This window comes from Mustela erminea, chromosome 15 (assembly GCF_009829155.1).
Source record: "Mustela erminea isolate mMusErm1 chromosome 15, mMusErm1.Pri, whole genome shotgun sequence".
Lineage (NCBI taxonomy): Eukaryota > Metazoa > Chordata > Mammalia > Carnivora > Mustelidae > Mustela > Mustela erminea.
In genome coordinates, this window is record NC_045628.1 from 36,912,844 (window position 1) to 36,939,282 (window position 26,439).

Consider the following 26,439-nt stretch of genomic DNA (forward strand, 5'->3'; position numbering starts at 1 on the left):
TTTAGATTATCCTAAAATGTCTGGGTAATTGTTACTTTTACACATATAAATTTGAACGTTTAAATATTTTATGTAGTTAGCAGACATTACAGCGAGTAATTATTGTCAACATCTATACTTTCCTTAAATGTGATAAGAAAAATTTTAGCCTAAGGCTATCTGCTAAATTCATGCAAATAAGAATTTATATTTTCTTTACATCATGACTTAAGACTTTAGTACTATTTTATAAGTAATTTATGTACTTATGATTCTAAGTTAAACATACATTAACTAATATGTGGGAAAATATTTATGGGGCATGGGGAAAAGGCAAGTGCTGTTTTTAGTAATCACAGTTACATTGTATGTCCTTATTTACACTTTTGCACAGTAAAATGCTAATAATTTATGCAAAATCAGTTCTTTGCTATAAATAAATAATCATCTTAGCACCAGTAACAAACAAATGGATTTTACTTATTTTGTTATATTTTGATTAGCACAGATGAGTATTGCCTTTGGGCAAAATATATATGATGTTACAATCATTAGCACTGGAACATGGGGCTATTATAATAATTTCAAATAATGAAAAAAAGAAGCAATTTACATTAAGATCTACTGCTCCTTTAGGAAAGACACTGAAAGCTAATCTTATAAGCACTCACTAAATATTCATTCATAAAGTAATGTATATTTAATTTCTTATTATTATCTCATCATTCAAACCTTTCAAATCAATCCCTACTTAAGTTAATAGATTATGACTATTAAAGGGCTCTCCATAAAACCCTTTGTTTTTGTTCTGGTTATATTTTATATATGTTTTTAACCTGATATAAGTCATAACTATCAATGTATTTATGAAATGTAATGTTTATATAGATACATTCAATTACTGCTAAGCATATATTTAAGTAAGTTAGTTCTAAAAAGCTAGTAATATGTTATGGAGAGATGACATGTTAATACATTTTTGTCATGGAAAATAATCAAAATTCTGAATTTGTCTGTGCTTTATGTTTTCAGAGAAATTGTAAAATAAATATAAACTTCCCATAAATGGCCCAGAATAATTGATCAGCAACAAGTGTACCAAAAAAACTGAATATAAATCCCTGAGTACTAAATATAGGGAATTTTTGTTAGGTAGTCTGCCTGTAATCAGGGATGTCAGATGCTAAAAATTAGACTGACAGGATCAATTTTAATCATTGGACAGGCAATTTTCTTTTCATTTCTTCTTTTTTAAGATTTTATTTATTTATTTATTCATTTGTCAGAGAGAGAGCACATGCAGGGGAGCAGCAGGCAGAACAAGGAGCTGGATGCAGGACTTGATCCCAGGACCCTGTGATTATGACCTGAGCTGAAGGCAGACTACTTTAACCCACTGAGCCACCCAGGCATCCCTGGACCGCCAAATTTTCAATGCTAGGAGAATTAAAGGGTTTTCAGGGCCTACTTCGTTAAAATGCACAGGTATAGAATGAAATACCATTTAGTCTGTGAAAGTCTTTTCCCTCTCTAGCCATTATTAGGAGTAAGTGCATTACAGAAGTAAACGAGAAAATCTTAAACAGCTAACATCTTCTGAGTTGGAAATAGTATTATTTATAATTTTATGTGCATAAAAATACACATATATATAGATATGTGTACATATATGATACATATATATGATTTTAGTACTTTTTACTGAGCATTAGTTTCATGAAAATAGTTGAAGCTAAAAGTGGCAATTGAAATGATATATTTAGAAACACTTAGGGGAACATGAGTGGCTCAGTCAGTTGTGTCTGCCTTCAGCTCAGGTCATGATCTCAGGGTCTTGGGATCAAGCCCCACATCAGGCTCCCTGTTCAGCAGAGTTTGCTTCTCCCTCTCCCTCTGCCCCTTTGCCTACTTGTGCACTCTCTCTCTCTCTCTTTCTCAAATAAATAAATAAAACCTATTTTAAAATAAACAGTTAAAACATATTAAATGCAGTAAAAAAATTACTTTCATAAGTAATTTTGATATTAATATTCAGAAGTAGACAAGTAGTACTATATCTGTACTGATGGAAAGTTTATTTACATAGATTTTCTGTGATGACAGAAATCTCTTCTATTTTATTAAATCCAACATCCACCTAAATCTCTCAGTCAGCCTGATAGGGTGACTTGGTGGCTTAGTTGGTTAAGCAGCTGCCTTAGGTTCAGTCATGATGATAGGGTCTTGGGATCGAGCCCCACATTGGGCTCCATGCTCTGTGGGAGAGCCTGCTTCTCCCTCTCCATCTGCCTGCCACCCCCTGCTTATGTTCTCTCTGTCAAAAAAAAAAAAAAAATTTTTTTTTTTTTTAAATCAGCTTTATAGTTAATAAGGCTCTGAAAAACTTCAGGATTAAAAAAAAAAAAAAAAAAAAAGTTCTCAGTGCCTTCTGGCTTCAGTGGCCCCATGTAATAGTCACAGTTCCAGGCAGTACCCATGGTACCCAGCTTCCAGAGGGCTTCCATGAACTCAGGCTCACAGCATATCCCAATGTCAGCCTTCTTTCATGGCTAGGTCTCCTGGTGGCCCCAGGTTCCCAATCACTTGCTTGGAACCCAGCTACAGGCAAGTTCTTAGGAACCCAGACTCCTGCTAGGCCCAGCCAGGCTGACTACCAGAGATCCAGGCTTTTGACCCACCAAAGCACCAAGCCAACTTCCATGTACACATGGTCCCTAGCACACCCCAGTGTCATGCTGGCCCTTGAGGACCTAGATTTGAGGCTGCCTCTACTTGTCCCAACAGCAAACCTGGCCCGGATAAAAGAACCTTCAGGCCAGCTCCCAAGGTCCCAGGTTACAGGCTGACTCCAGAGGCCCCAAACTCCATGCTTGCTCTGACACTAAGGTAAACACAGTATCCCTAGTATCCCTAGCTTCCAGCTTGACTCTGATTAAAGCAGGCTCCCAAACCATCCCGGGACCAAATCAGGCTTTAAGGACACAGATGCCAAACTCAACCCTGGTACCTGAGACCCACATCCACCTATGTAGTCCAGGTCCCAAGCCAGTCACTTCAGACTCAAGTGCCAGACCCATCCCAGTGATCCAAGATCCAGGTACCCCTGAAGACTCAAGCACCAGGCTAGTCACATGTATACCAAAGTACCAGGCCCACCCACCCGCTGACCCTAAAACCAGATCTCACCATCCAAAGACTATAACAGGAAGCTTGTACCACCAGTTGACCCACCCAGAATCTTCAGATGGGCGGACTGGTGAAGGACTTTGCCTGCCAAAGTCAGTCTGTAAAGACTGGAAGAGCCACCTACTTCCTTGAATGCATGGACAATAATGCAAAGCTGCAAGGATCATGAGCTAAGAAAATATGTCACCACTAGACATGCCTTAGAAGAAATGCTGAAAGTTGTTCTTCAAGCTGAAATGAATGGACTTGAATTAGTAACATGAAACCTTGAAAGTATAAACCATACTTGTAAAGCCAAATATACAGTCAAATTCAAAATATTTAAGGGGCGCTGGGTGGCTCAGTGGGTTAAAGCCTCTGCCTTCGGCTCAGGTCATGATCCCAGGGTTCTGGGATCGAGCCCCACATAGGGCTCTCTGCTCAGAAGGGAGCCTGCTTTCCCTCTGCCTGCCTCTCTGCCTATTTGTGATCTCTGTCTGTCAAATAAATAAAATCTAAAAAAAAAATATTTAAAACTGTAATGTCATAATGTGTTAATCATGTAACTCTAATACAGAGATTAGAAGACAAAAAAAAAAAGACAAAAATTTTAAAGATAATTATTGCATGAGTTAATGGATGTACAGTATACAAAGAGGTAAATTGTGACATCAAACAAAATATGTGTGGAGTAAAAAAAAAGTAGTTTTTGTATGTGATTGAGATTAAGTTGCTATCAGCTTAAAATAGACTTTTATATTTATATTTATATTTATATTTATAGGTTGTTTTGTGAGGGAACTGCAAAACAGCCAGAAAACAATTAGGTGGCATTGGACACACTTACCTATCAATAATTATTCTAAATATAACTGGATTAAATTATCCAATCAAAAGGTATAGTGTGAATGAATGGATTATAAAATAAGACCCAACTCTATGCTGCTTACAAGACACTCACTTAGGCTTTCAGAGCACACATAGTCTCCAAAAGGAAAGAATGGAGAAAAATATTCCAAGGAAATGGAAACAAAAAGATACCAAGGGTAGTAATACTTTTATCAGACAAGATAGACTTTAAGGCATAATGGTAACAAGAAACAAAGGTGGTCATTATATAATGATAAAGGAATCAATTCACCAAAAGGATACAATTATAAATACATTGTGATAATCATTTTCAACATATATGTGCATCAAATCATCACATTTTATACCTTAAATAAATGATATGTGTTAATATCTCAATAAAACTGGGAGAGGGAGAGATAAGAGAAGCTGAAAAACTTTTGTTTCACTTGTTTTCCCATCATTAAAGTATCATTTTAATGTCCTCCTTTATACCTACCACTGGTATTCAGCAGTACATGAAGCATCTTTCCTTGCATAAAACAAATGCACATTAAATATGTATGTCTTAGTCTACTCCTTGTTGGTGATGCAAAAAGATTATAAAACATAACACCATTCCACATGTGCTATTTCAGATAGTGAAAATAATATAGAAAAATAGAGAGTAAAGAATTTGTGAAACTTCTGAGGTACTGGCTTACTTAAAGTGGAGTCATTTGTATTGGAAATCCTGGAAAATTAAGCCAAAAAAATTGGGACAAAATGATTATGACAGATTTTGAAAACCAGTAGAGAAACTTGGATGTGAAATCATGTGCATAATTAGAAGTTCATGTAGGTTTCTATATGAGTATCATAATTAAGAAGAGAATATCATAATTAAGTCAATAATAATAATAATGGTCCTAATGCTAGTTAACATTCACTATGTTGGTTATGTGCAGGCCCTGCTGGACAGTCTTTGAATATACTTAGCAATTGTGTCCTAGGAGAGAAGGGAATTCTTGTTTTCCTCACCTTTTTCTTACAGAGTAAAAACTGGAGATATAGAAAAATTAAGACATTCACCCAAGTTAGTAAGAGGTAGTACTACTACCTACTGTCATCTGTGAATGCACTCTGCATTTATTATCCATTGTCATTGGGCCCACTCACAGGTGACAGTAGGAGGAGGTTGTGCAGGTCAGAGATGAGCTAAGAGGAGCAGAACACATAAACTCCCAGGGAGGTAGCTCCTATTGGGCCAAGTGTGATTCTAGAGAAGGGATAGATGGGAACAGTTAGATGATATCACGAGCACTAGGGACCTAGTTGTGCCTCATAAAGGGGGTCTGACCACGGTAAACACAAATTCCAGTACAAAAGAAAAGATGGATTTTGTGTCATATTTGATATAGACAATGAAAGAGAAGGCGACATAAATAGTGACTTCTTAATATCTACTCTAAAAGTTCAATATGTTGGTGGTGCACCATTTAGTAACAGAGAGGTTAAAATGAAAAAATAATCTCACAGGGAAGACTCGGAATTTAGTTTAGAGCATCCTGAAATACTACTGGGCTATCTGGTGAGCAGTTTCTATAGGCGTTCAAGATACATGGCAAGATTTAAAACCACCATAATGGTAATAATTAAGACTATGCTCCAGGATGATTCTGAAACAATGAGTGTTAAAGCAAAAATTTAGAGGTCTGAGAAAAAACCTAGGGTAATGAAAGAGTCAAGAAATAAGAGTAGAGAGAGAAGTCAATGAATCAGAGGTAAGCTGAGATAAGAGAGTCTGCACTGCCTTAGCTAAAAAGGGGATTTAAAGAAGAGGAGGAGGTCAACAATGTCAAACACTGCCAATAAATTGGAGTACAGCTAGAAAAGTCGAATAGATTTGACAGAAAATAAATTTGTGATGACCTCAAGGAGAGATTTTCCAGAATGGCTGCATGATTCACATATTTATGCATTTTCGGCTCTTGCTTTCCTTGCATTAATAGAATTTATATACATACATATAAAGATACTTCTTCTTGTTATGCATTAAATCCTTCCTCCAAAATCTAATTTCCATCTCATGTGTCACTTAATCTAAATGCAGTATTAACTTGTTTGCACTTCTGTTAGTAATGAACGAATATAACATGTTATACTTGATTGAAAAAATTTCATGTAATTAAGATTTAATTCTACAAGTCACATATTTTTCTCTATGTGGATGTGTCCCTGTTATGAATAAAGACTCTCTGTCTGTAAGATTAAACTGGTTAACTTTATATCAGTATACTTGTTGTGCTCTATGAATAATATATATATCTCTGGTTTATGACAGCTTATTTTCATAGCATATAATATCATATTTAGTTCTTTTGATAAAACTGATTTGACACTGATTTATCTAATTGGTATGTAGTAAATATTTGAAGACACCTGGGGCTGCAAAATTTTGTTAGATTTTGAGAATATAAAGATATAACAGGTTTAGTTACTAATGGCTCAATTAAATGTGTAACCAATTGATAACTTTAAGTATTTTCAACATGTTTTCACCCTAGGCATTAATATTAATAGGGTAGCTAAAATCATGGATCCCATAAAGTACTCTTTACATACATAAAGTATATATTGAAGGATTTTTTTTTCAGTTAAAAGAAGAAATGTTTCTTTTTTTTTTTTTTAAGAAGGAATGTTTCTCTTTGTTGAAGTTAACTTTTGCTATGCCCTTCATCTATATAGAAATAAGATTACCTATATAGAAATCTATATAGGTAGAAATCTTAGAAATCTATAGATTACCTATATAGAAATAAGATTATTACAAAATAAGTAATTGAAAAACAATATCTCCAGATTTGAAAACTATGAAAGCTTTTAGATAAAAATGCCCTGTGTTGACCTTTATTCCTTTCTTTTCCCTTACAATGTTCTTAGAAAGAAGTGCATCTGTGGCACCTGGGTGATATAGTTGGCTAGGCATCTGATTCTTGGTTCAGCTCAGGTCCTGATCTCAGGGTTGTGAGATCATACCCTAAATCAGGCTCTGCACTCAGTGTGGAGTCTGCTTGAGACACTATCTCCTTCTCCTTTCCCCTCACCCCATACGCTCTCTTTTGCTGTCTAAAATGAATAAATTTAAATCTTAAAGCAACAACAACAACAAAGTGGGTCCACAGTTTACTGTTGTTTAGCTTACAGATGTAAACATCACATTTGGTTCTTTTGACATATCCCCTATCACTTTGTAACATTTCCTCGCTTTCAAGAACAGAAGATGTTCTAGGCTCATCTTGTGCTTTCCATATTTCAGCCCTGTAGTCTATTTTTTCCCCAAAGATTCCTTAATGTACATACACATGCACCAACAGTATTTCTATTTTTTAATTTTTTAATTTTTTTTTAAGATTTTATTTATTTATTTGACAGAGAGAGATCACAAGCCGGCAGAGAGGCAGGCAGAGAGAGAGAGGGAAGCAGGCTCCCCGCTGAGCAGAGAGCCGGATGTGGGGCTTGATCCCAGGACCCTAAGATCATGACCCAAGCCGAATCTATTTTGCTTTTAAATTTAGAACTGTAATTTTACACTTATATGTCTGATTTTAGTCCAGAGTCATAGGATTTATTTTAGTCTCCATTTACATATTTGTAACACCATTTTCCATCAATGAGTAACCTTTTCTGATTGTCTTTAAGAATGTACTAATTTAATCTATTCTATGCAGAAAGAAGTTTCAGAATTTATAATTTAAACAACTCTGAAAAAGATACCTCTTAACCACAATGCATTTTTTTTTTTTTTTACAGTTCTTATTTTTTGGAATCAGAATATATTGTCAAAACTTTTACTCAATGTTTTTGAAATTTATATTTCCACTTAGGATTTAAAGATAGATTTATTTATTTATTTATTCATTTTAGAGTGAGTGAAAGTGTATGCATGGGGTGGGTGGAAGGGAGAGGGAGACGCAGACTCAGCACTGAGCATGCAGACTGGAGTATGACTGATCCCATGACCCAAAATCAGTACCTGAGCTGAAATCAAGTTGGACACCCAACACACTGAGCCACCTAGGCACCCCTCCACCTAGGAAAAAGTACATAAAAAATCTTCACTCCCCTTAAAATGACAAAAAATCATCAAAAAGTGAAATATTTATATCTTTTCTTTAAAGCTATTAGAAACCTGTGGCATAAACAAGAGAAGAAATATAAATAAGCAAAGAGGAGAATGGCATTCCTTTCTTAGTCTCAACTTTTTTTTTTTAAAGGCCATTATACAACTGAAAATTGCAATACAGTGGGAAAAACAGAAGAATGTAATTCGTTGTCAAGAGTAAAATCAGTAAGTGGAAACAACCTAGAGATGATCCAGGTGTTAAAATTATCAGTAAAGGGCTAAAGCAACTATGAAAAGTAATTTAAAATATCTACAGGAAAAAATAAATATAATGAATAAAGCAGTGGGAATATTGGAAATATTTGGAAAAATTCAAGTCACTAAAATTCATCTACAGTAAAACACAGAGTAGAAGAAAAATTGAGAGAAGATGAACTAAGACTGAACAACCTGTGAGCACTGTCAGTTACTGAAACATATATGTAATTAGAGTCCTAGAAAGAGAACGTGAAGTCTAAATTTGGAATTCAATCAAAAAATGTCCATTCATGGCTCTAGAAAGCTTAGAAGACCATAATCAGGATAAATATGAAGTAACCACACCTAGGCATATCAAATTGTTAAATTCTTAGATAAAGAGGGGAAAAAAGTAACAACAGTTAGATATAAAGGACATAGTAAATCAGGAAAACAATTATACTAAAACAGCTGATTTTCTATTAGAAACATTGGAGTCTAGTTCATAATAGAATGTTATTTACCTAGTCCCCAAAGCTAGAATTCTATATCAAGTGAAAATAAGTTTTTAAGATATTTCCAATGCAGCTAAATAAAGACCTTTATAGGTAAATGAAAATTGGGAGAATTTATTATTATCACACCTGCAGTACAATACTAAAAAATTTCTTCCAGTTTAAGGTTATTGATACTAGATAGAAGTATACTTCTTCAGAAATGAATAGCGCCCCAGAAAAAGTGAAGAAGGGGATAAATATAAAATAAATTTTTACTTTTACATATATGATCTTCTTTTAAGAAATTCTTGGTTGACCGGGATTGGGTAAACAGAATTATGCTGTTGTAAGGCTCTTATAATATTCATGGTAGTATAATTTTATTTGATGATACTGCTATTAGTTAAAGATCAATATTATAATCTCTGGACAAAGTCAGCAAACTTCTGTTCAGGGGTGAAATCGGTATGTAGCTTATTTTGCATAGATCATGAGCTAAAAGTTATTTTTCTAATTTTAATCAACTGAAAATTATTTTTTGAAAAAGAACTGTGTGATGGACTATATATATGACCCTCAGTGCCTAAAATGTGTAATATCGGCCTTTTTACAGAAAAAAAAAAATTTGGATCCCTACTCAAGAACAACTAATTTAAAAAAAACAAACAAAAACTTTCATCAATATGCAAAAAGGATGTAGTTAAAATGTTAATGAGTGAGATTTTTTTTAAAAAGACAATAAAAAAATTCACCCAAATGAACAGAGAATATATATGTAGAATTAAAGCCACATGTAATGTTATATACATTACTATACACCAATAAATTTTAGAACCAAGATAAAATCTGTAAATCTTTAAAAATGTGAAATGTAAGAGTGGATAATGAAGACATAGAGCACAAGAATAATCCTTGTAGTTTATTAAGTAATAAAAATGAGATCATGTCACCTTTTCTCAAAATAGTCAAATCAAGATATTTTTTTCAGGTAAGTTATACAACAACTTAAGGGAAAAATTAATTGCTTTCTTCTATAAATCATTATCCAAAATTAAAAAGAGTTGAAGTTGCCTCCTCATTTTATGAGGCTATGTAATATTAACGCAAAAGTCTGATCAGAAATTACTACAAGAGAAAATTATAGATTTATCTCTCTTGTGACTATAAATAGAAAATCCTAAAGATAATTTTGATTAAGATAAAAGGCCTTTTGTGAATTTTAACACCCATATATTTTAACAGTGGTTAATAAAGCTAGAAACTGAAGGGGACTTTCTGACATGGTAAATTTACATAGTAATACACTCAGCAAGTATCTTACTAAAAGGAGAATCTTTAGATTTGTGCCTTTGAAGACAGAGAAAAACAGAAATTTTCTCCCCCTGGCACAGTGACTTTTCAACACACCACTGGAAGACTAGAGGCCCTGGATGAGGTTTTAAGAAAATCAACAGAAAAAAAGTTATAGAAAACAAACAAGAATAATGTAAAATGGGATTATTTGCAAGTGATATAAACATCTACCCAGAAAGAAAAATAGCAGAGTCAAAAGAACTAGTAAGATAATTCAGTAAATGTGCCAGATAAAAGATATATTTATGAAAGATTCAACTAATGAATTTTAAACCAACAAAAACCAACACAAGAAGAATTTTTTAAAAAGTTACTACACATAATGCCAACAACACTTTAAAGTATGAAAAAAATCAACCAAGAATATATAAGGCAATTTTAGGGAAAACTTTAAAATTTGAATAGAAAGCAGACAGGATATAATGAATACATGGAGAGATATTTTATACTTCTGTGCTGGATGACTTTATATTATAAATTATACCCAAAATCACCAAAATCAGAAATTCTGTACATTTTTAATTAAAATTCCATTTAACTTATTCAAAGAACTTAACAAACTTAAAGATTTAAAGAATAAAACTTCACTAATAGATAAAAATAAGATGGAGGACTTGTCTCATATGGTTATAAAGACATATTTAGAATCATATCATTGAAAAGAATATTATATTGTCACAAGAGCAGGCAAATAAGCAAAAACAATAGAAATCTCAGAGATAGATAAGTTTACATTCAGGACTCAAATTCTCAATATAGAAGCACCATTAATTCAGTGGGAAATAATCAGAGTCTTTAGTAGATAGTGTGGTTAAAAAATGAGTATATAGACAGAAATAATTGGATTCTCATCCAAAAGGATGGAAAACTAAATATGACAGAAAGAATGTGTACTGAAAATGAGAGAAGAAAACTAAATGGGGGGGGTGTATTTAAAATGATAGAAGGATGCTCTGTGATCAAAGGTGGTACAAAATTTCCCAACTCAGTTTTGAAAAGTAAAATCTATAAAGCAATAAATAGATTGATAGATGATAGATAGCTACAAAGATACATAGATGGTAGGTAGGTAGATAGAGTACCTTTGTACTGCATTTTTTAAAAGATTTATTTATTTATTTTAGAGAGAAAGAGTGAGCGGGGTGGGAGGGGCAGAGAGAATCTTAAGAAGACTGTACACTGAGTGTGGAGCCTGATGCAGGGCTCCATCTCAGGACCCAGAGGTCATGAGCTGAGCTGAAACCAAAAGTCAGATGCTTAACTGACTGAACCACGCAGGTGCCCTGTACTACATTCTTATTGACACTTAGCATCTGCTGCTTTACATTCATGACCTAAACTGGACCCTATGATTCTTTCAGGCTTGTTCTGAGCTCAGTCTCCGACTATTTTGCTGCCATGTTTACCAGTGATGTTTGTGAGGCCAAGCAAGAGGAGATCAAGATGGAAGGCATAGACCCCAATGCCCTCTGGGACCTTGTGCAGTTTGCATATACAGGTACAGTAAAAGAATTATAGCTTCATGTTGATGTCTTGTGAATTTGAGAATTTGAGAATTTAAAGGTTAAAATGTGCTTAGTTTGTATCTTTCTCTTTTTCAGTTAAAAGGTTATCAGGGAGAAATCAGACTACCTTTTCATTTGTCATGGACTCACAGATGTATATATGTATACATGTACCCTATTCCCATCTACAAAGGTCTTAATAAGCTTATAAAAATAAATAGTCAATAGAGTGAGCTTGGGAGTGGAGCAAAGAGGTTATTAATTATTAAATAATAATTTTTTAAATGTCCATCATGAGAGCATCAGGAAGAGAAATATATTATCATTTTCTTTCTTTTTGGAAAGTATGGGTTGAAATAACTCTTTTCTCCTTAAAATTTATTATTTTAATATTAAAATCTTCACAGAACATTTAAGGTGGAATTGACAAACTTAGCTGAAAAGGACAATGAAGATACTTAGAGTTATGGAAATGACTACATTTTGAGGTTTTTTTCTTCCTGATCTACTATGTGGACATTTTCTAATGGCCTTTGCATTATGTTATATTTAGTATATTCAAATAAGTTTGCCAATTTACCAAACATTTGTTGAACGTTTCTCAGTGTGCAAGTATCAGCTGTATCTCTGGGGAATAAACTAATGAATAAGATGTCTTCATCTTCCAGAAGCTCATAGTCTGAGCAGAGAAGAATTAGATGAGGGAATAAATATTGATATAATGTGACACCTGAAGAGTTAGAAGGTGTAAAACCTGCTGTTCGAAGCATTATCAGGGCTCATATTCATTTAAAACATTTTAATAATTTTCAAGGTTATTGTGATAAGGGGAGTCATTATAATAAGGTATTGTGATACAAGCCAAGGTAGATAGTATGAACTGAAGTTGTATATATACATATATATATATGTATATATATAATTTGAAATGGCATGTGGCTTATTTTGCATGAACTCTGAATCATGCTATGAAACAAGAAAAACTGTAGGCTAGGGCTTGATGATCAAAGCAGCAGGACCCTAGTTTAAGGAGCTGTGTTTTTGTAGCGTATTTGGTTATGGGAAACAAGAGGTTGGCATTGCGAAGATCAGCTGCTAGGACCAAAACGCTGTGGGACTAGTGGGAATCTGTCTTCCTGAAGGAGGATTTGGCTTCTCATAGAGGGGAGTTTGCTACTAGAACACTTAATCAGTAAATGAAGACTCTTTGAAAAGAAAAATGCTCATGCTCTGGGTGCTTTATCTCAAAGTAGCAATGTGATGGACAGACACACATTTTCCAGCCTCAGTTCTTTTTATTTATTTTCATTTTTAAATAGATTTATTTATTTATTTTGAAGAGAAAGAGAGAGAGAGAGAGAGAGAGTGCGAGCACATGCACACACAGAGTGAGTTCCCATGCAGGGTGGAAGGGCAGGGGGAGAGGGAGAAAGAACTTCAAGTGGACTGAGCATAGAGCCATACAGAGCTGCATCTCACAACCCTGAGGTCATGACCTAAGCCAAAATCAAGAGTTGGGCACTTAACTGACTGAGCTACTCTGCACCCGACCACAATTATTTTTAAATTATATTTTGCCCAAGCAAATACTGCACTGGACAAAGGTAAGCGAGTGGACAAGTATGTATTCAAGGCTGTTGCAAAAGGAGAGAAAAACAAAGTTCAGTCTTTAATTCTGCTGCAACAAAGGGAGGGAGAGGTTTTTAAGTGTTAGGATGAGAGTACACAGACCATCTGTGTTTACTGTTTGGCTTTACTTAAAGGAAAAGTAAACATTTTCCTATCTTTGGGACATAATGTAGTTTTACAACTCAGAGCAAGACATTCACTCAAATTATACATCTATTTCCCACAAAAACTGAAAGATAGGGGTACTACTATCATCCTTGAAGCTGACATTTCAAAGATAATGCTTCTGGGGCCTTAAGAACAAGATTCCAGGGTTGTAAAACTGGTAAAAGGCTTTAAAATTTACTTACATCTCTGAGGGGTAGAGAAAGAACTTAACAAGTACAAGCTCTCTGAAGTAAATTCTCTGAGAAAAGGGAGACCAAAGATCTGAAGTTCGGAAAGTAGCCTGTTTAAAGCTCAGTCAAGCTGAAGGCCATTAAAACCATCTTAGTCAATTTCAATCTACATACAACCCGAAATAGTAACATAAAGGATCTTTGGCCTCCCAACAAAGAGAATAAACATAACCACACTGTTTCCTTGAAAGGGAAGAATCATGAAACTTACATTTTAGGGATCTTTCTAGGAACAAAAAGGCATAAATCCAATCCTTACAGTCTCCATGGCCTGGCAATCTTGCATTTCTCTTATTCAAAACTAGGTCAAAAGACACTCATCATCATGCAGAACAAAGTTGGAAGGTGTTTCAAAGCTCCCTGCTGAATGTAATGACCCAGATTTGCTCAGCTTTATGGAAGGCAGAAAAGATATAAAGTAGCCTTTCAGTTGCCACTGCTCCTTTGGTCTTTGATGCAATATCCATAGCTCCCTGGTCATTGATAAATTTCTGATTGTTGGTTTATAGAGATAGATGAGCAAATAATTTACAAGCTAATACTGGGAGAATTTGGGGCATAAGATAAAATACCTTATCTTTTCATAGATTTTTTTTTTAACAAATTACAGCAATAGAAGAGATGTAGTGAGCAATGACAGAAAGGTAATAATAGGATGAATCTGTATATGTGTCCGTTTAGGTGGTGTGCTAGCTAGTCTCTGAGACTTTTCTTGGTAGTAGGTTAAAAAGAATGCATCACAGAAGAGGGAAAAAATGAATGAGCAGTAAAGACACTTAAAAGGTCAGCTATTTGATAATATTTTCTTAAATTTTGAGGTTTGAGAGGCTTTGGAGAAATTAAGGAAGATCAACTCTGTAAAGCATTGATAGTTAACTATTAGCTGTAGAAGTAAAGTATTCAGTAGAGATCCATAAGATTGCTTTAAAATAATTTAAACAGATTAAAATTTCCATGAGATCTGGAAAGTCTGGAAGGTTTGAAAGAACCATATGTAGCTAATTTATTCATTAATGTAGAAATTAAGGGGGGGGAATGAAAGCGTAAAGTAGCTTGCAATAAATTCTTGACTAAGATAAGCTTCAGTGATTATAAGGTTTAATAATCTTTGATTTGAGGAATGAGGAATTATCCCTTAAAGAATTTCAGGTAGTAAAATTTGCACATGGTAAGTCATGGGAGACATCCTCCCCGTCTACCGCTCTTTTGTCCTACTCTAGCAAATTTGGATAAAGTGGGACCAGGGGCCTGATAGAGCTTCAGTAAGAATGAAGGCAAGTAGTTACAGATTTATTTTTCCGGTAACTAAGAAGACGGACCTAGGTACAAAGGAGGTGACTGTGGTGATGGTAATAGCTCAAGGGTAATATGAATATTTTTAAAGGAAACATTTAACAATAAAAAAGTTAATACTAGCACTATATAAAATAGGATAAAAAAACAGTAAGGTTTTCATGTTGACAAAATTAAACAGGTCTAGTGGCATAAAGGATTAAAATACAGCAATAAAAATGATGTCTAATTATTACAGTATCAAAATTAGCTTCTTTAGGTCATTTTTTTTCACACATTGTCATAGTTCAGGAAGGGAAAAGAAATGAAAATTTACACTAATGTTAGAAATAATTGTATATCTAATATGAGGTTCATATCAATTTCCTAAGTTCTTACTTAGCTGTTTAAATGGTTTCAAAATTTCTTTTTAAAACTTTCTATTGGATTTTTTTAATGGTTTTCAACCAAGAAATCTGAGTATGATCTTAACTATTCATAGAGAGCAAAAAGGGCAAAATCAATAGTGTCTGTCATAAAATCATCTCCTTTTATAACTGGTGACTTACATTTAAAGTTTGAATTCTTAGTTATAATCCAAAAGATACATAATTACAATATTGTGTATCAGTTTTCAAAATGAAACCATAATTCAGCTAACAATATTTAAACATACTGCATGAAAAGAGTCACACTAGGGACTAGAAGATAAAATACAAATTAAGACTGGATGGATACAGGTTAATATAACATAAACTTTTAAACAAATTTGATAATGAATGAAATTATTAGAACAGGGCATAGTGAAAAAGCTCTTTACTTCTGTTTTCAAAAGCAGTAAGATCTGTGTACCACTTTTCACTTTATGACTTTCTCAGTTAGTATAGCGCAAATACTTAAAAACAGCTTTTTGGGTATTTTCCTACATGTAATGGAGCTTCTGTTCTGTAATTTTACTCATCTAGAAAAGAAACCTGAGATAGTAATTGTTGAATCTGTAATAAAGCCTGTGATTTGAACCATGGAGTCAAGGCTGTTCTGGAGTGATTCTACAGAACATATTTACAAGCACAGAATCAAAGAAGAAAATTTAAAAAATATATATGTTGGGACGCCTGGGTGGCTCAGTTGGTTAAGCAGCTGCCTTCGGCTCAGGTCATGATCCCAGCGTCCAGGGATCGAGTCCCACATCGGGCTCCTTGCTTGGCAGGGAGCCTGCTTCTCCCTCTGCCTCTAGCCTGCCACTCTGTCTGCCTGTGCTTGCGCTCTGTATCTCTCTCTCTCTCTAACAAATAAATAAAAATCTTTAAAAATATATATATATATGTTTATAGTTTATCTCATTCTACTTTCATATTATATAGAAACTTAGAGATGTATAGAACTATAGAAATTCCATCCCTTACATTATAAATTTTATAGATGAACATTTTTTTCATGGCTAAGTATGTGAGGCAAAGCAGAGGCACCAAAACTGTCTTTTGTAAGAAGTGCATATTTGGTATTTCAAATAAGCATTGAAAAATCATCTAAGACAAACCAGAACTTTGTTGGTCTCTTTTGAATTAATGTGAGGGGACAGATTTTTTTCCAGCTTTAAGAACCTCTGAAGATCTTCAGGCAGTCCATCAGTGAAATAAAGTAACCTGACAAAGATCAATAGTAAGACACTGAATCTAATACTAAAATGAAACATCAGAACACACATTTAATGGCATTTGCTCTACTGAATCAATGTCCTTTTGTAAAGTTATCAGTTATGCTGGAGTTCCTTGGAGCAGCTTGTGACCAAAATAGTTTGGGTAGCTTAAATTGACAACCACATTACTGTACAGTGGCTTACTGCAGCTTTGGATCATGCTTCTTCCCAGTCGTACTGCTAGTTCCCTGCACAAGGCAATAGTACCTATCAACTTAAGCACATTAATGCCTAATAGTCCTTGTCCTGTAAATGCACTGAACAACTTTCAAGTGTTACTAGATGCCTACTATGTGCTGTGCCCGATAGTCTTTGGAAGACAATTTACTTAATTACACACATTTTCTGTCTTTATGGGACTTTCGAGTTTAGGGTATAAAATAACTAGCTTTTGCTGTCTTCTTTTCATATAAACATATATTTGATAGACAGTCTAATATTTCTTCATTACAGAATGGTATAAAGCAAATTTTGAAGGCCATTACATTGGTTGTGTGTGTGTATTTAAATGAATACATATATGTAGATATACATACACATACCACACACACACATACACATATATTTTACATGTATAATATTTATACATATTTCAATATTTGCATTCTGGCCCAAAACTGATGATCCTATAGTGAAAATAAAAGAGGAAATTTAATATATTTGAAAAGGATGCTCTGGAGTTCACTATATTTTAGCGTTCTTTCAGGTTGATTGAAATTTCCTTCTGGTTTCTCTTTTATATAGTCCCTACTATCCAGACATACTTGAAAATATACTGTGTTCATTGATGCGTAAGGAAATAGAGTTCTAACAAATGTGGGAGATGGGACTGCAGGGTTACTAGCAAAGTGTCAGGTCCTGTAAAGAACTGATAAGGACACAGTTTAAATAAAGGAAGCTGTCCATCTAGCAGTGGTATTAAGAAGAGAGGTAGAAAATTAAACTGCCAAATGGCAAACATTTAATCATACTGAAGAGTTAACTTCCTTATTAAAAAAAGAAAGGTTTATGTGCCACTGAAGTTAATTAAAATCTTAGTACATGCTAACAAATGTTAAGATAGCTTCTGCTTACTGCCAAACATTTGAACAAAATAAATACACACACACAGGAGACGAGATGTTTAATGTTCTGCTTTGATATTAAAAAAGCATACATCAATATAGTCAGCCTGGACTGAATATTCTAAACTCCCCTCAGAATTTTTTATTGTAATTAACCGTAAATTATTGTTTCATTTTTATTACTGGTTTAATTCAAGTGGCATGAATTATGCAAGCACATTAGCAGAATATTAGTTTTAAAGTTAGAACTTTCACTGGTTGGAAAATTTCTGTTCTCAATTTAAGAAACTGTGACTTTAAAGACTGGCTTTATCTATTATTATTTTATCCATTAATTTAAAATAGTGATTTAGTAATTTCCATAGGATGCTGACATAATCTATTCAGGAAGAAAAAAAGTAAAAATAATAAAAATAAATCAGTTATATATTATCATCCTATTTCTGCCTTTTCATTATCCCAAGAACCTTTATTTGCTTGTGTGTGTGTGTGTGTGTGTGTGTGTGTGTGTGTGTGTGTGTGTGTGATGAATGATACAAGCTAATTTGGAGAAATTTTTGTATCAAAATTGATAATAAAAATCATGTACATTTTCTGAATATTTTATAACATTTTGTTGTTACTAAACTGCATCTTGGCTTCATGCTATGGAATTTCATAGACAGATTGAGAAAGAAATTGGCATATGAAACTTAATATTTACTAGCGATAGTGGAAAAGTTATGTCTCTTCTGCTCTGTAATTCACATTTACTTTCTGGGTCCCCAAGTAAGGAAAATCTCCCAGATCTCATCTTATAATCAACTTTGTTTTCTTAAAAAATCTGCTTGGATTTTATTTTATTGTTACTCACAATCTTATAATTGATGACATTTTTCCTTTGGGTACTAGGAATTGTATAGAGAAACTGTTTACATGTCCTTTTTGTCCTACGTTTTGCTTTGGATCCTAGGAAGGCAGGCACTGACTCCTGTGTCACCATGCATGTGTGCAGAATACACGCTGTGTATTTTTTGCATTAATCTCTTTTTGACTATATTTTTCGGGGTCACTTCACCTTCACTCTAATCCCAAAATATCTGCACACTTGTTCCTGTTGTACTTGCGGGGTAGTATGTAGAATTCAACATCAGAGACCTGTGGGGTTTTTCTTGGCCTTCACCAGGACTAACATTCAACCAAAACTCACTGAGATGATTCAGCCCAGTATTCGTTCAGATTGTTGGGCATTTATTTTAATTGGCATGTACTTACTTCTTACTTCTCAAGTATTTTAACTATATCCTTTGTGCTCCCCCAGTTTTACTTAGAGGTCTTGGTCAACTTACTTAACTTTATAGAGTCTTCATATTACTCAACTCTAAGAAAGGAAAATAATAATGTCTAAGTAAATGAGCTAATAAAATTATGTGGGTTTAGCATACTGCTTAGAATGTTATAAACACTCAATTGTGATGATTATTTGTAATGGGTGTTTTTATAAGTTCCATCAAATCCTTTGTAGAATCCATATAAAAAATGAAACTGGAGATAAAACTGGGGAGTGAATCATCACTTTGTCGACCGTTATTAATTTTAAATCTGATTTATTATATGTGTTAGTATTATAGTATGCACTCTCATCTATATATAATTTGGTATACATTTTTAGTGATTTTTAAACCACCTATCCAATTTTACTGCCTTATATATTTTAATTATTTTTATCACCTATTGTCTTCATTATTTTAGCATATCTTATCTCATTCCACACAGTAACAAGATGAGATGAGCAAGTAGTCAACTCTTACTGTCAGTTACAAAAATGAAAATACCTTGCTATAGAGGACAACAAAATTCCATGGACGTGGGAGCATGGTCCAGTTTTCCCACAGACATTCCAATGTCTTTTCTGCTAGATCTGAAGGTATTCAATGTTCCGTCTGATTAACAAGAGAGGGAATGCTGCCTATATGTAGTTATGTTACTACTTCCATTTTATTGCTTTACATTTTATTAGTTCCAATTTCCTAGTACCAACTGCCATCAAATATAATTTCTTCTTACAATTAATTTCCTTTTCCACAAAATCATGAATAAACTGAAGAAAGTATGTAGATGCTACAAATGGAGAATTGTGATTGATCCTAGCAGTATACCACTGATCATCCTAAGGCTGGGACATTCACAATTTCATAACTTTGCAAATGTAAGTCTGATTTTGTTTTGTTATTATTATGTAAATAAGAAGAATGATTAAAAAACCCTACATGTTTAACATGTAACATTTTCAGGATGTTTTACACACATCTGTATTACTTCTCATAACTTTCATGCAGTTGGGAACACTGCAGCAACAACCCCACATAGGTTTCTGAACAATACATATCTTTAAAAATATACTTGAGTTGTGTTTTGATTAGTCTCAATACTTTGCATTTGAAATTGGATAGTGGGGATTCTTTCTGCAGAAGTATGTGGTGGAAAAAAACAACTAAAAACAATAAACAAGCAAAAACAAGCAAATAAAACAACTCCAGTCACCCCCTTTAAAGACTTCCAGGAATCATCATTTTGTCTGGTTACCACCTTCATTCAGGCGAGACTTCCCCTTCATGTGGAGACATGAAATTCATAAAAAGAACTCTTAAGAATTTTGTTTTTAAATGCTTTGTCTATCTCCCATAAAGGACACTAAGGGTTACCCAACAGGGAAAACATTTCAGCCAGAAGTGAATGGTATGCTGAAAACACATCAGAAGGGAATACCTTGATCTCTTGACTCATTTAGATTGTGTGCTTGAGCTTTCTTAGACACATTATAGCCCTGTTGTAGTCCTCTTGAACTCCTTTGCCAGAGAAAATATTCCACTAAATGACATTCGTGCAAGTCTGATGCCTGTGTCTGCCAGGTCTTTTCTTCTTCTCTGGAGATGTTGTTTAGGAACATGTGTGTGTGTGTGTGTGTGTGTGTGCATGTGTGTGCACAGTGGGGAGTGGGGGGTGAGGTACTGCAGAATAAAATATCTATAAAAAATGTAGACTAGTAATGGAAGTTCAGTCTTGTGAGAAGAATTATCAAAATCACTTTAACATATAACATGTTTATTTCTGATTCATTCATGTCAAAATGTAAACAATACTTTGAATTATATGTCATTAATTATTTTCATGTGTTTTCCTGGACCATATAGTGGACTTTCTGATAAATGGGTATTTTAATAGGGCATTTTAAAATTTTTTGACAAATTATTATTTTACTTATCAAGTTGAAGAAAATATATGTAGGACCTCAAGCACAAGCCTCATTTTTCATATGTATTTTTAAATTTGCCATGTCACAAACTGGCTCAAAATGGCTCCAAAGTAAAATACATTCAGGAGGGAAATAAGTCGTCAATAATGTATAGGGTAGTTTTTTGACATGTATTAGAGAGTTAACTATATATTCCTCCAATAACACTTTGTAACTATTTTGAGGCTAAGAAATACTGATTATGATTAGGTGCTGTTAGATGTGAGGATTTCAAGAAAAATATGAATGCTTATAATCAGAAAATGAAAGTGGTTAATCTCTGAAAATGATCTAAATGATGGCAGAAAAGGAATAAGATAACATATTAAGCATATTTTGAAAGCCAGGATACTGCTCCAAAGAAAATTATCTGTTAAACAAACAAACATAAAAACATCTGGCAACTCAGAAGCCTGGCAGAACAGAGGAAATTGGGAATATGGCCTCCTATGCAGGTAGAATGCTAGAACTCTTGATCTGGGCAGATTGCCAGATGATAACATATCAAAACTGTAGCCTTTATTTCCACATCACAGCCAGCCAAGTTAGTGCATAAAATCTTTAAGCATCCTAAGACGGAGCAACTTTGTAGATAACTTCAATTCAACCTAGTTCTATAAGAACATTCTTTTCCATAATGTTACTGTAACATCTGTCCAGTGAGAAGGTGTATTTTCTTATACTTACCTTTCAATCTCCCCTCTGTTTTACCCACTGAAGTAGAAAAATAAAGGAAGAGCAAATCTAAAAAGTCATTTACAGAAGCCACAAGACTGATTTGGTCTTAATTTTGTGCCTCAGAATCTGTGATGTATGTATAAAGCTTTGAAATTCAAAGAAAAAAGACCTGAAATAAGCATTCATATGCAAATCAACAACACCCCTGGTATGATTTATACCCTAAGAGTCTTAAGAGTCTTAAGATTCTGTTTGTAGTCATAAAAATTACATACTAATTTGTTTTAGCTTCTCAGGCACCAAGGTAGAGAAAGAAGCATAATCAGTTATAAATAAAAACAAGGATTTTCCTCAACATACATAGGTTTCTAATAGTGAAATCTGAGAAGAATATTTTTGAATATTTGGATATTTATAAAACTCTGTATTATGTACTTCAGACACCTTCACTAATATGCCAAAAGTGGATATAGTAATGAATTATAAAACTGTTTCTTCTGTTGGCTGATTCGGGTTCAAATGATACTGCCCCGACACAGAGATTACTAATCATTTCATACATCAAACAGGAAGATATTAAAATCCAGGGATAAATCTCAGTTGAGTTGAAGGTACTTTTAATTTAAAGAGATTAATACTGGGGCACCTGGATGGCTCAGTCAGTTAAGTGCCAGACTCTTGATTTTGACTCAGGTCATGATCTCAGGGTCATGAGGTTGGGGTCTGCATGGTGGGTGAAGCCTGCTTAAGATTCTCTGTGTGTCTTTGCCTCTCCACCCATCCCCACCTCCACTCTCTCTCTCCTTCTCTCTTAGAGAGAGCGATTGTTGTTACTGATGCTGAACTCAAAAGAATGTGTTTCACCTAAAGATATCCTAAAATATTAAATTCTGTAATGGCCAAATGAGCATATGTGTAGTATGTTTGATTCATCGGTTGACCAATTATGTTACTTACAGTAGAAGTTTGGATAACTTGTGTAACTATGAGTTGATGCTTATTTTTTTCCCCTCACAATCAAAATTTCCTTGAGTATTGAGTGGTAGCCTGGATTACACTAAACACTATAGCAAGTAGTGCAAGTATAGCAAGTAGAAAAAAGTCTATGTAGTTTATTAAGGACAGAGTTATAAGCTATGATATACTGAAAATAAGGGGTCCACTTGATGGTTAAAGTCAAGTAAATTGAATGCCTATGTATGGATGTGGGTCAAGGGATTATTCAGAAAAAGTCAAGACTATTTCTTGTTCTTTTCCAAATGATAGATATGTGAGAATACTAGATTTAAAACAATTTAGGTAAATGAGAACTACTGAAATTTTTAGTTCCAACCTGCTACCCACTGGGCTTTTTAAAGAAAAAGGTGTGCAGGTAGAATTAGAAAAATCATGGGTTTTATGATCACAACTACCTTTTCACTGGCCCTTGCATAGGTATTTCCCTGACTTTTCTAAAAGTGAGCCCTTAAACTCTGAGATATATTTAGTGCTTGAAAAACATAAAGCATGCTTTTCTTATAGCTGGAATCCATAAAAGACATTGTTTATTAATAAGCTGTAAGTTGATAGGATTTTCCAGGCATAGCCTGTCATTCTGTTTTCTAAAGCTAGTTTGCAACCAGGATTTTCTACCAGATGAGAGGTGGAGAGAGGGACAAGGAAGTCAATAATGTGGTGCAAATTAGAATAAGGAATAATTTAATGATAGCAAAAGTCCAAAGTGCAGTAAAAATCACTTTCTTTTGGTAACTGTTAAAAAGACATGTAAGCCTCCTAAAAATAATGAAATGATGCAAACCAAAACTTTCTTAACTCTCCTGCCTTTTTCAAAACACTCAAAAAATGCAGGAATTTGTTGCTATAAATAAATTATTAAGTAAAGAAATAACGGGGAAAATACAAGTCTCTTATGAAGAACTTCACATCATTTATGTAATTAATTTTCCCTCAAGGAAATAGAGCATAATGGCCCATTCGTTAAGTGTCGTTATGCATAGCGTCCTCCTCCCAGAAATCATAGTAAGGAAACGGAGACAAAAGGATCATTTTACAGTGGAAAAACCTGACAAACACTACCTCTACTGTTGGGTGACCTGATTGTGTGGAGGCCAGAGGCACAGGTGGTGAAAGAATTCACTCAACACAGAACAAAAGAGATAGACATTTACTAAATAATAATAATTTCTTCTTTTTTTTAAAGAAGAAGTTTACTGAATATACTGTAAGGGAGCAGCAGGCAGAATTGCAAGGAAGCAACTTTCTGCCTGGAGGCAGTGGTTGGGATTGTAGTTAAAAAAGGAAAGGTGAAGAGGTATGGGAACATACGGAAATTTCCTTTTTGGTATCTGTGTCTGGGTATAAGTTACTCATTGTTCATGTAGGGCTTATAGATGTTTTGAGGTGGTTACCTAATAGGCCTGCCTGTATTCAACCTGAGGTCACTGTGGACCCTTAAACTAACTCAATTTTCATTTTTCAAGTTGGTTGCCTAAAAGCCGCCTCTAGTAATCAAAGTTAACATCAACAATGATAAGCATGTTGAGTGTATGTGATGCAGGAAAGATGTTAGTTTTGGAAGCCGATGACCAAGAAAGAATTCTTGAGACATCTTAGGTGCAAAAAGGTGATTTTATTAAAGCTCGGGGACAGAACCTGTGGGCAGAAAGAGCTGCCTGGGGTCATGAGGAGTGGCCCATTACATACTTTCAAGTTGGGCTGGGGTTAGGGATAGCATAAGTCTCAAAGCAATTTCAGAAGCAAGGTTTTCAGAACCTTGAAGGGGCTAGCTATTGTTAGGAAAGGGTCATTTATTACCATCTAATAAAACCTTAGTCACCAGACCCTTCAGATGTATATCGGTGGGCCATATGGTTCAGGGATGATTGCCAACATGTATCTTGGGAGTAGAGATAACTGAAGTTTCCAAAAAAATTGTATATGTTAAAGTAGACTATAGGATCCTAGGGTAGGGATGAGAGGTCTGGCTAGGATTGCCTTTTGCCCTAAGCAATCTGTCAACATCAAGTCATCTGAGTCCCTAGAGAAATGTCACTCTGCCTATTTCAAGGACTTGTCAATGGGCTGTAGGTAGTAAGGAAATTTAATAATTTTTCTTCTGCTTTTGTTTCTCACATGAGTATGTACTCTTGATATGATGTGATGAGACCAAAAGCCATATTCCAGTGTAATCATAATTAGATGAATCTCAATTGAGGGATATCCTACAAAATACTTAACCAGGGGTGCCTGGGTGGCTCAGTGGTTAAGCCTCTGCCTTTGCCTCAGGTCATGATCTCAGGGTCTTGGGATGGAGCCCCGAATCTGGCTCTCTCCTCAACAGGGAGCCTGCTTCCCCCTCTCTCTCTGCCTGCCTCTCTGCCTACTTGTGATCTCTGCCTGTTAAATAAATAAACTCTTAAAAAAACAAAAACAAAATACTTAATCATAACTCCTCAGAACTGTCAGTCATCAAAAACAAGAAAAGTCTGAGAAATTATCCAATGAAGAGGACCCTAAGAAGACAAAGACTAAATGAAATATAGTATCCTGCATGAGATCCTGAAACAGAAAAAGGGGAATAGATAAAAAAAATAAATAAGTAAATGAGAGTAAAGTATGGATTTAATTAATAATAATATGTTCATTAATTTAACATTTGTATCATACTAATGTAAAATGTTAATAACTAGGGAAATGGGTTTTATATATATATATACATATATATATATACAAGAAGCCTCAGTACTATCTATTCAAGTTTTCTACAAATCTAAAATATTTTTTAAAGAAGTTTATTTTAAAAAATTCTATATACTTAAATATTAATTTTTAATATTATTTCAATTCTAGTGGGGTAATGATATTATTTCTCTTTCTTTCCATTGAAGGTAGAGATAAATAGATGATAGATGGATAGATAGATATATAGATAGATAATTTGATTTACTTTATGGATTTTATAGGCAATTTTTATAATTATCTAGTAAAATGCATTTTTTAAATGTGATTTTAATAGTAAAATATGGTTATACAGCACAGTTGGTAATAGGATACCACTTTTCCATTAAAATTACAACATAAATTCACATTCTTCTATTATCTTCACTTTTTCCTCCCCATCCTATTTTCATTTCAATACAGTGTAAATTTAAGCATAGCTTCTAGAAAATCACTTTAAGTCTACTGATACATATTTGGAATACTCAGTAGCATTAGCATTTACTTACAGTGGGACTGTACATACATGTAGCATGTACTTGGAAGTACCATATTCAAAAGGCATTCCCTTTCGATTCCCAAAGTTGAGTCTAATTCTATCTAATTCTATCAATCTAATTCATATAGGGTCAAATCAATTATTGGGGTTTTAGCCCATTGGTAGTTATTGAGTGAGGCATGGTCATGTGATACAGCTTTTGTCAAAGCAAAATAGAAAAAATATTTCTTTAGTAAACTTTAGTAAAGATTTCTTCACTGATTCAAGAGAGACATGGAGGAAGGAATAGTTTCTCTTTCAGTGATGTTTTCCTGTCTGAATGCGAAGCTTGAAACTATGGCAACTATGAGGGAAACGATAAGGCATTTGAGAAGATGGTTGCTTTCTGATGATGTGTTGAGTCTTTCAATTTTTTTTTTTTTTTCTGGAGACAACTATCTTCTGCCTTGTCAAAAGAGGGTATAGCTATTTCCTTATTATTTAAGAAAATTTTCTCAGGGCTTTCAGTTATTCTAGTCA

General features: G+C 34.1%; 1 protein-coding gene across 1 annotated transcript in view; it reads left to right on the forward strand.

Annotated features, from left to right (window-relative positions):
* The window catches only part of KLHL1 (kelch like family member 1), a 396,676-nt gene that overhangs the window by 137,119 nt on the left and 233,118 nt on the right, over nucleotides 1–26,439 (forward strand). Inside the window, 1 exon segment of the mRNA XM_032315139.1 lies at nucleotides 11,547–11,683. Within this exon segment, the coding sequence (XP_032171030.1) occupies nucleotides 11,547–11,683 (137 nt within the window).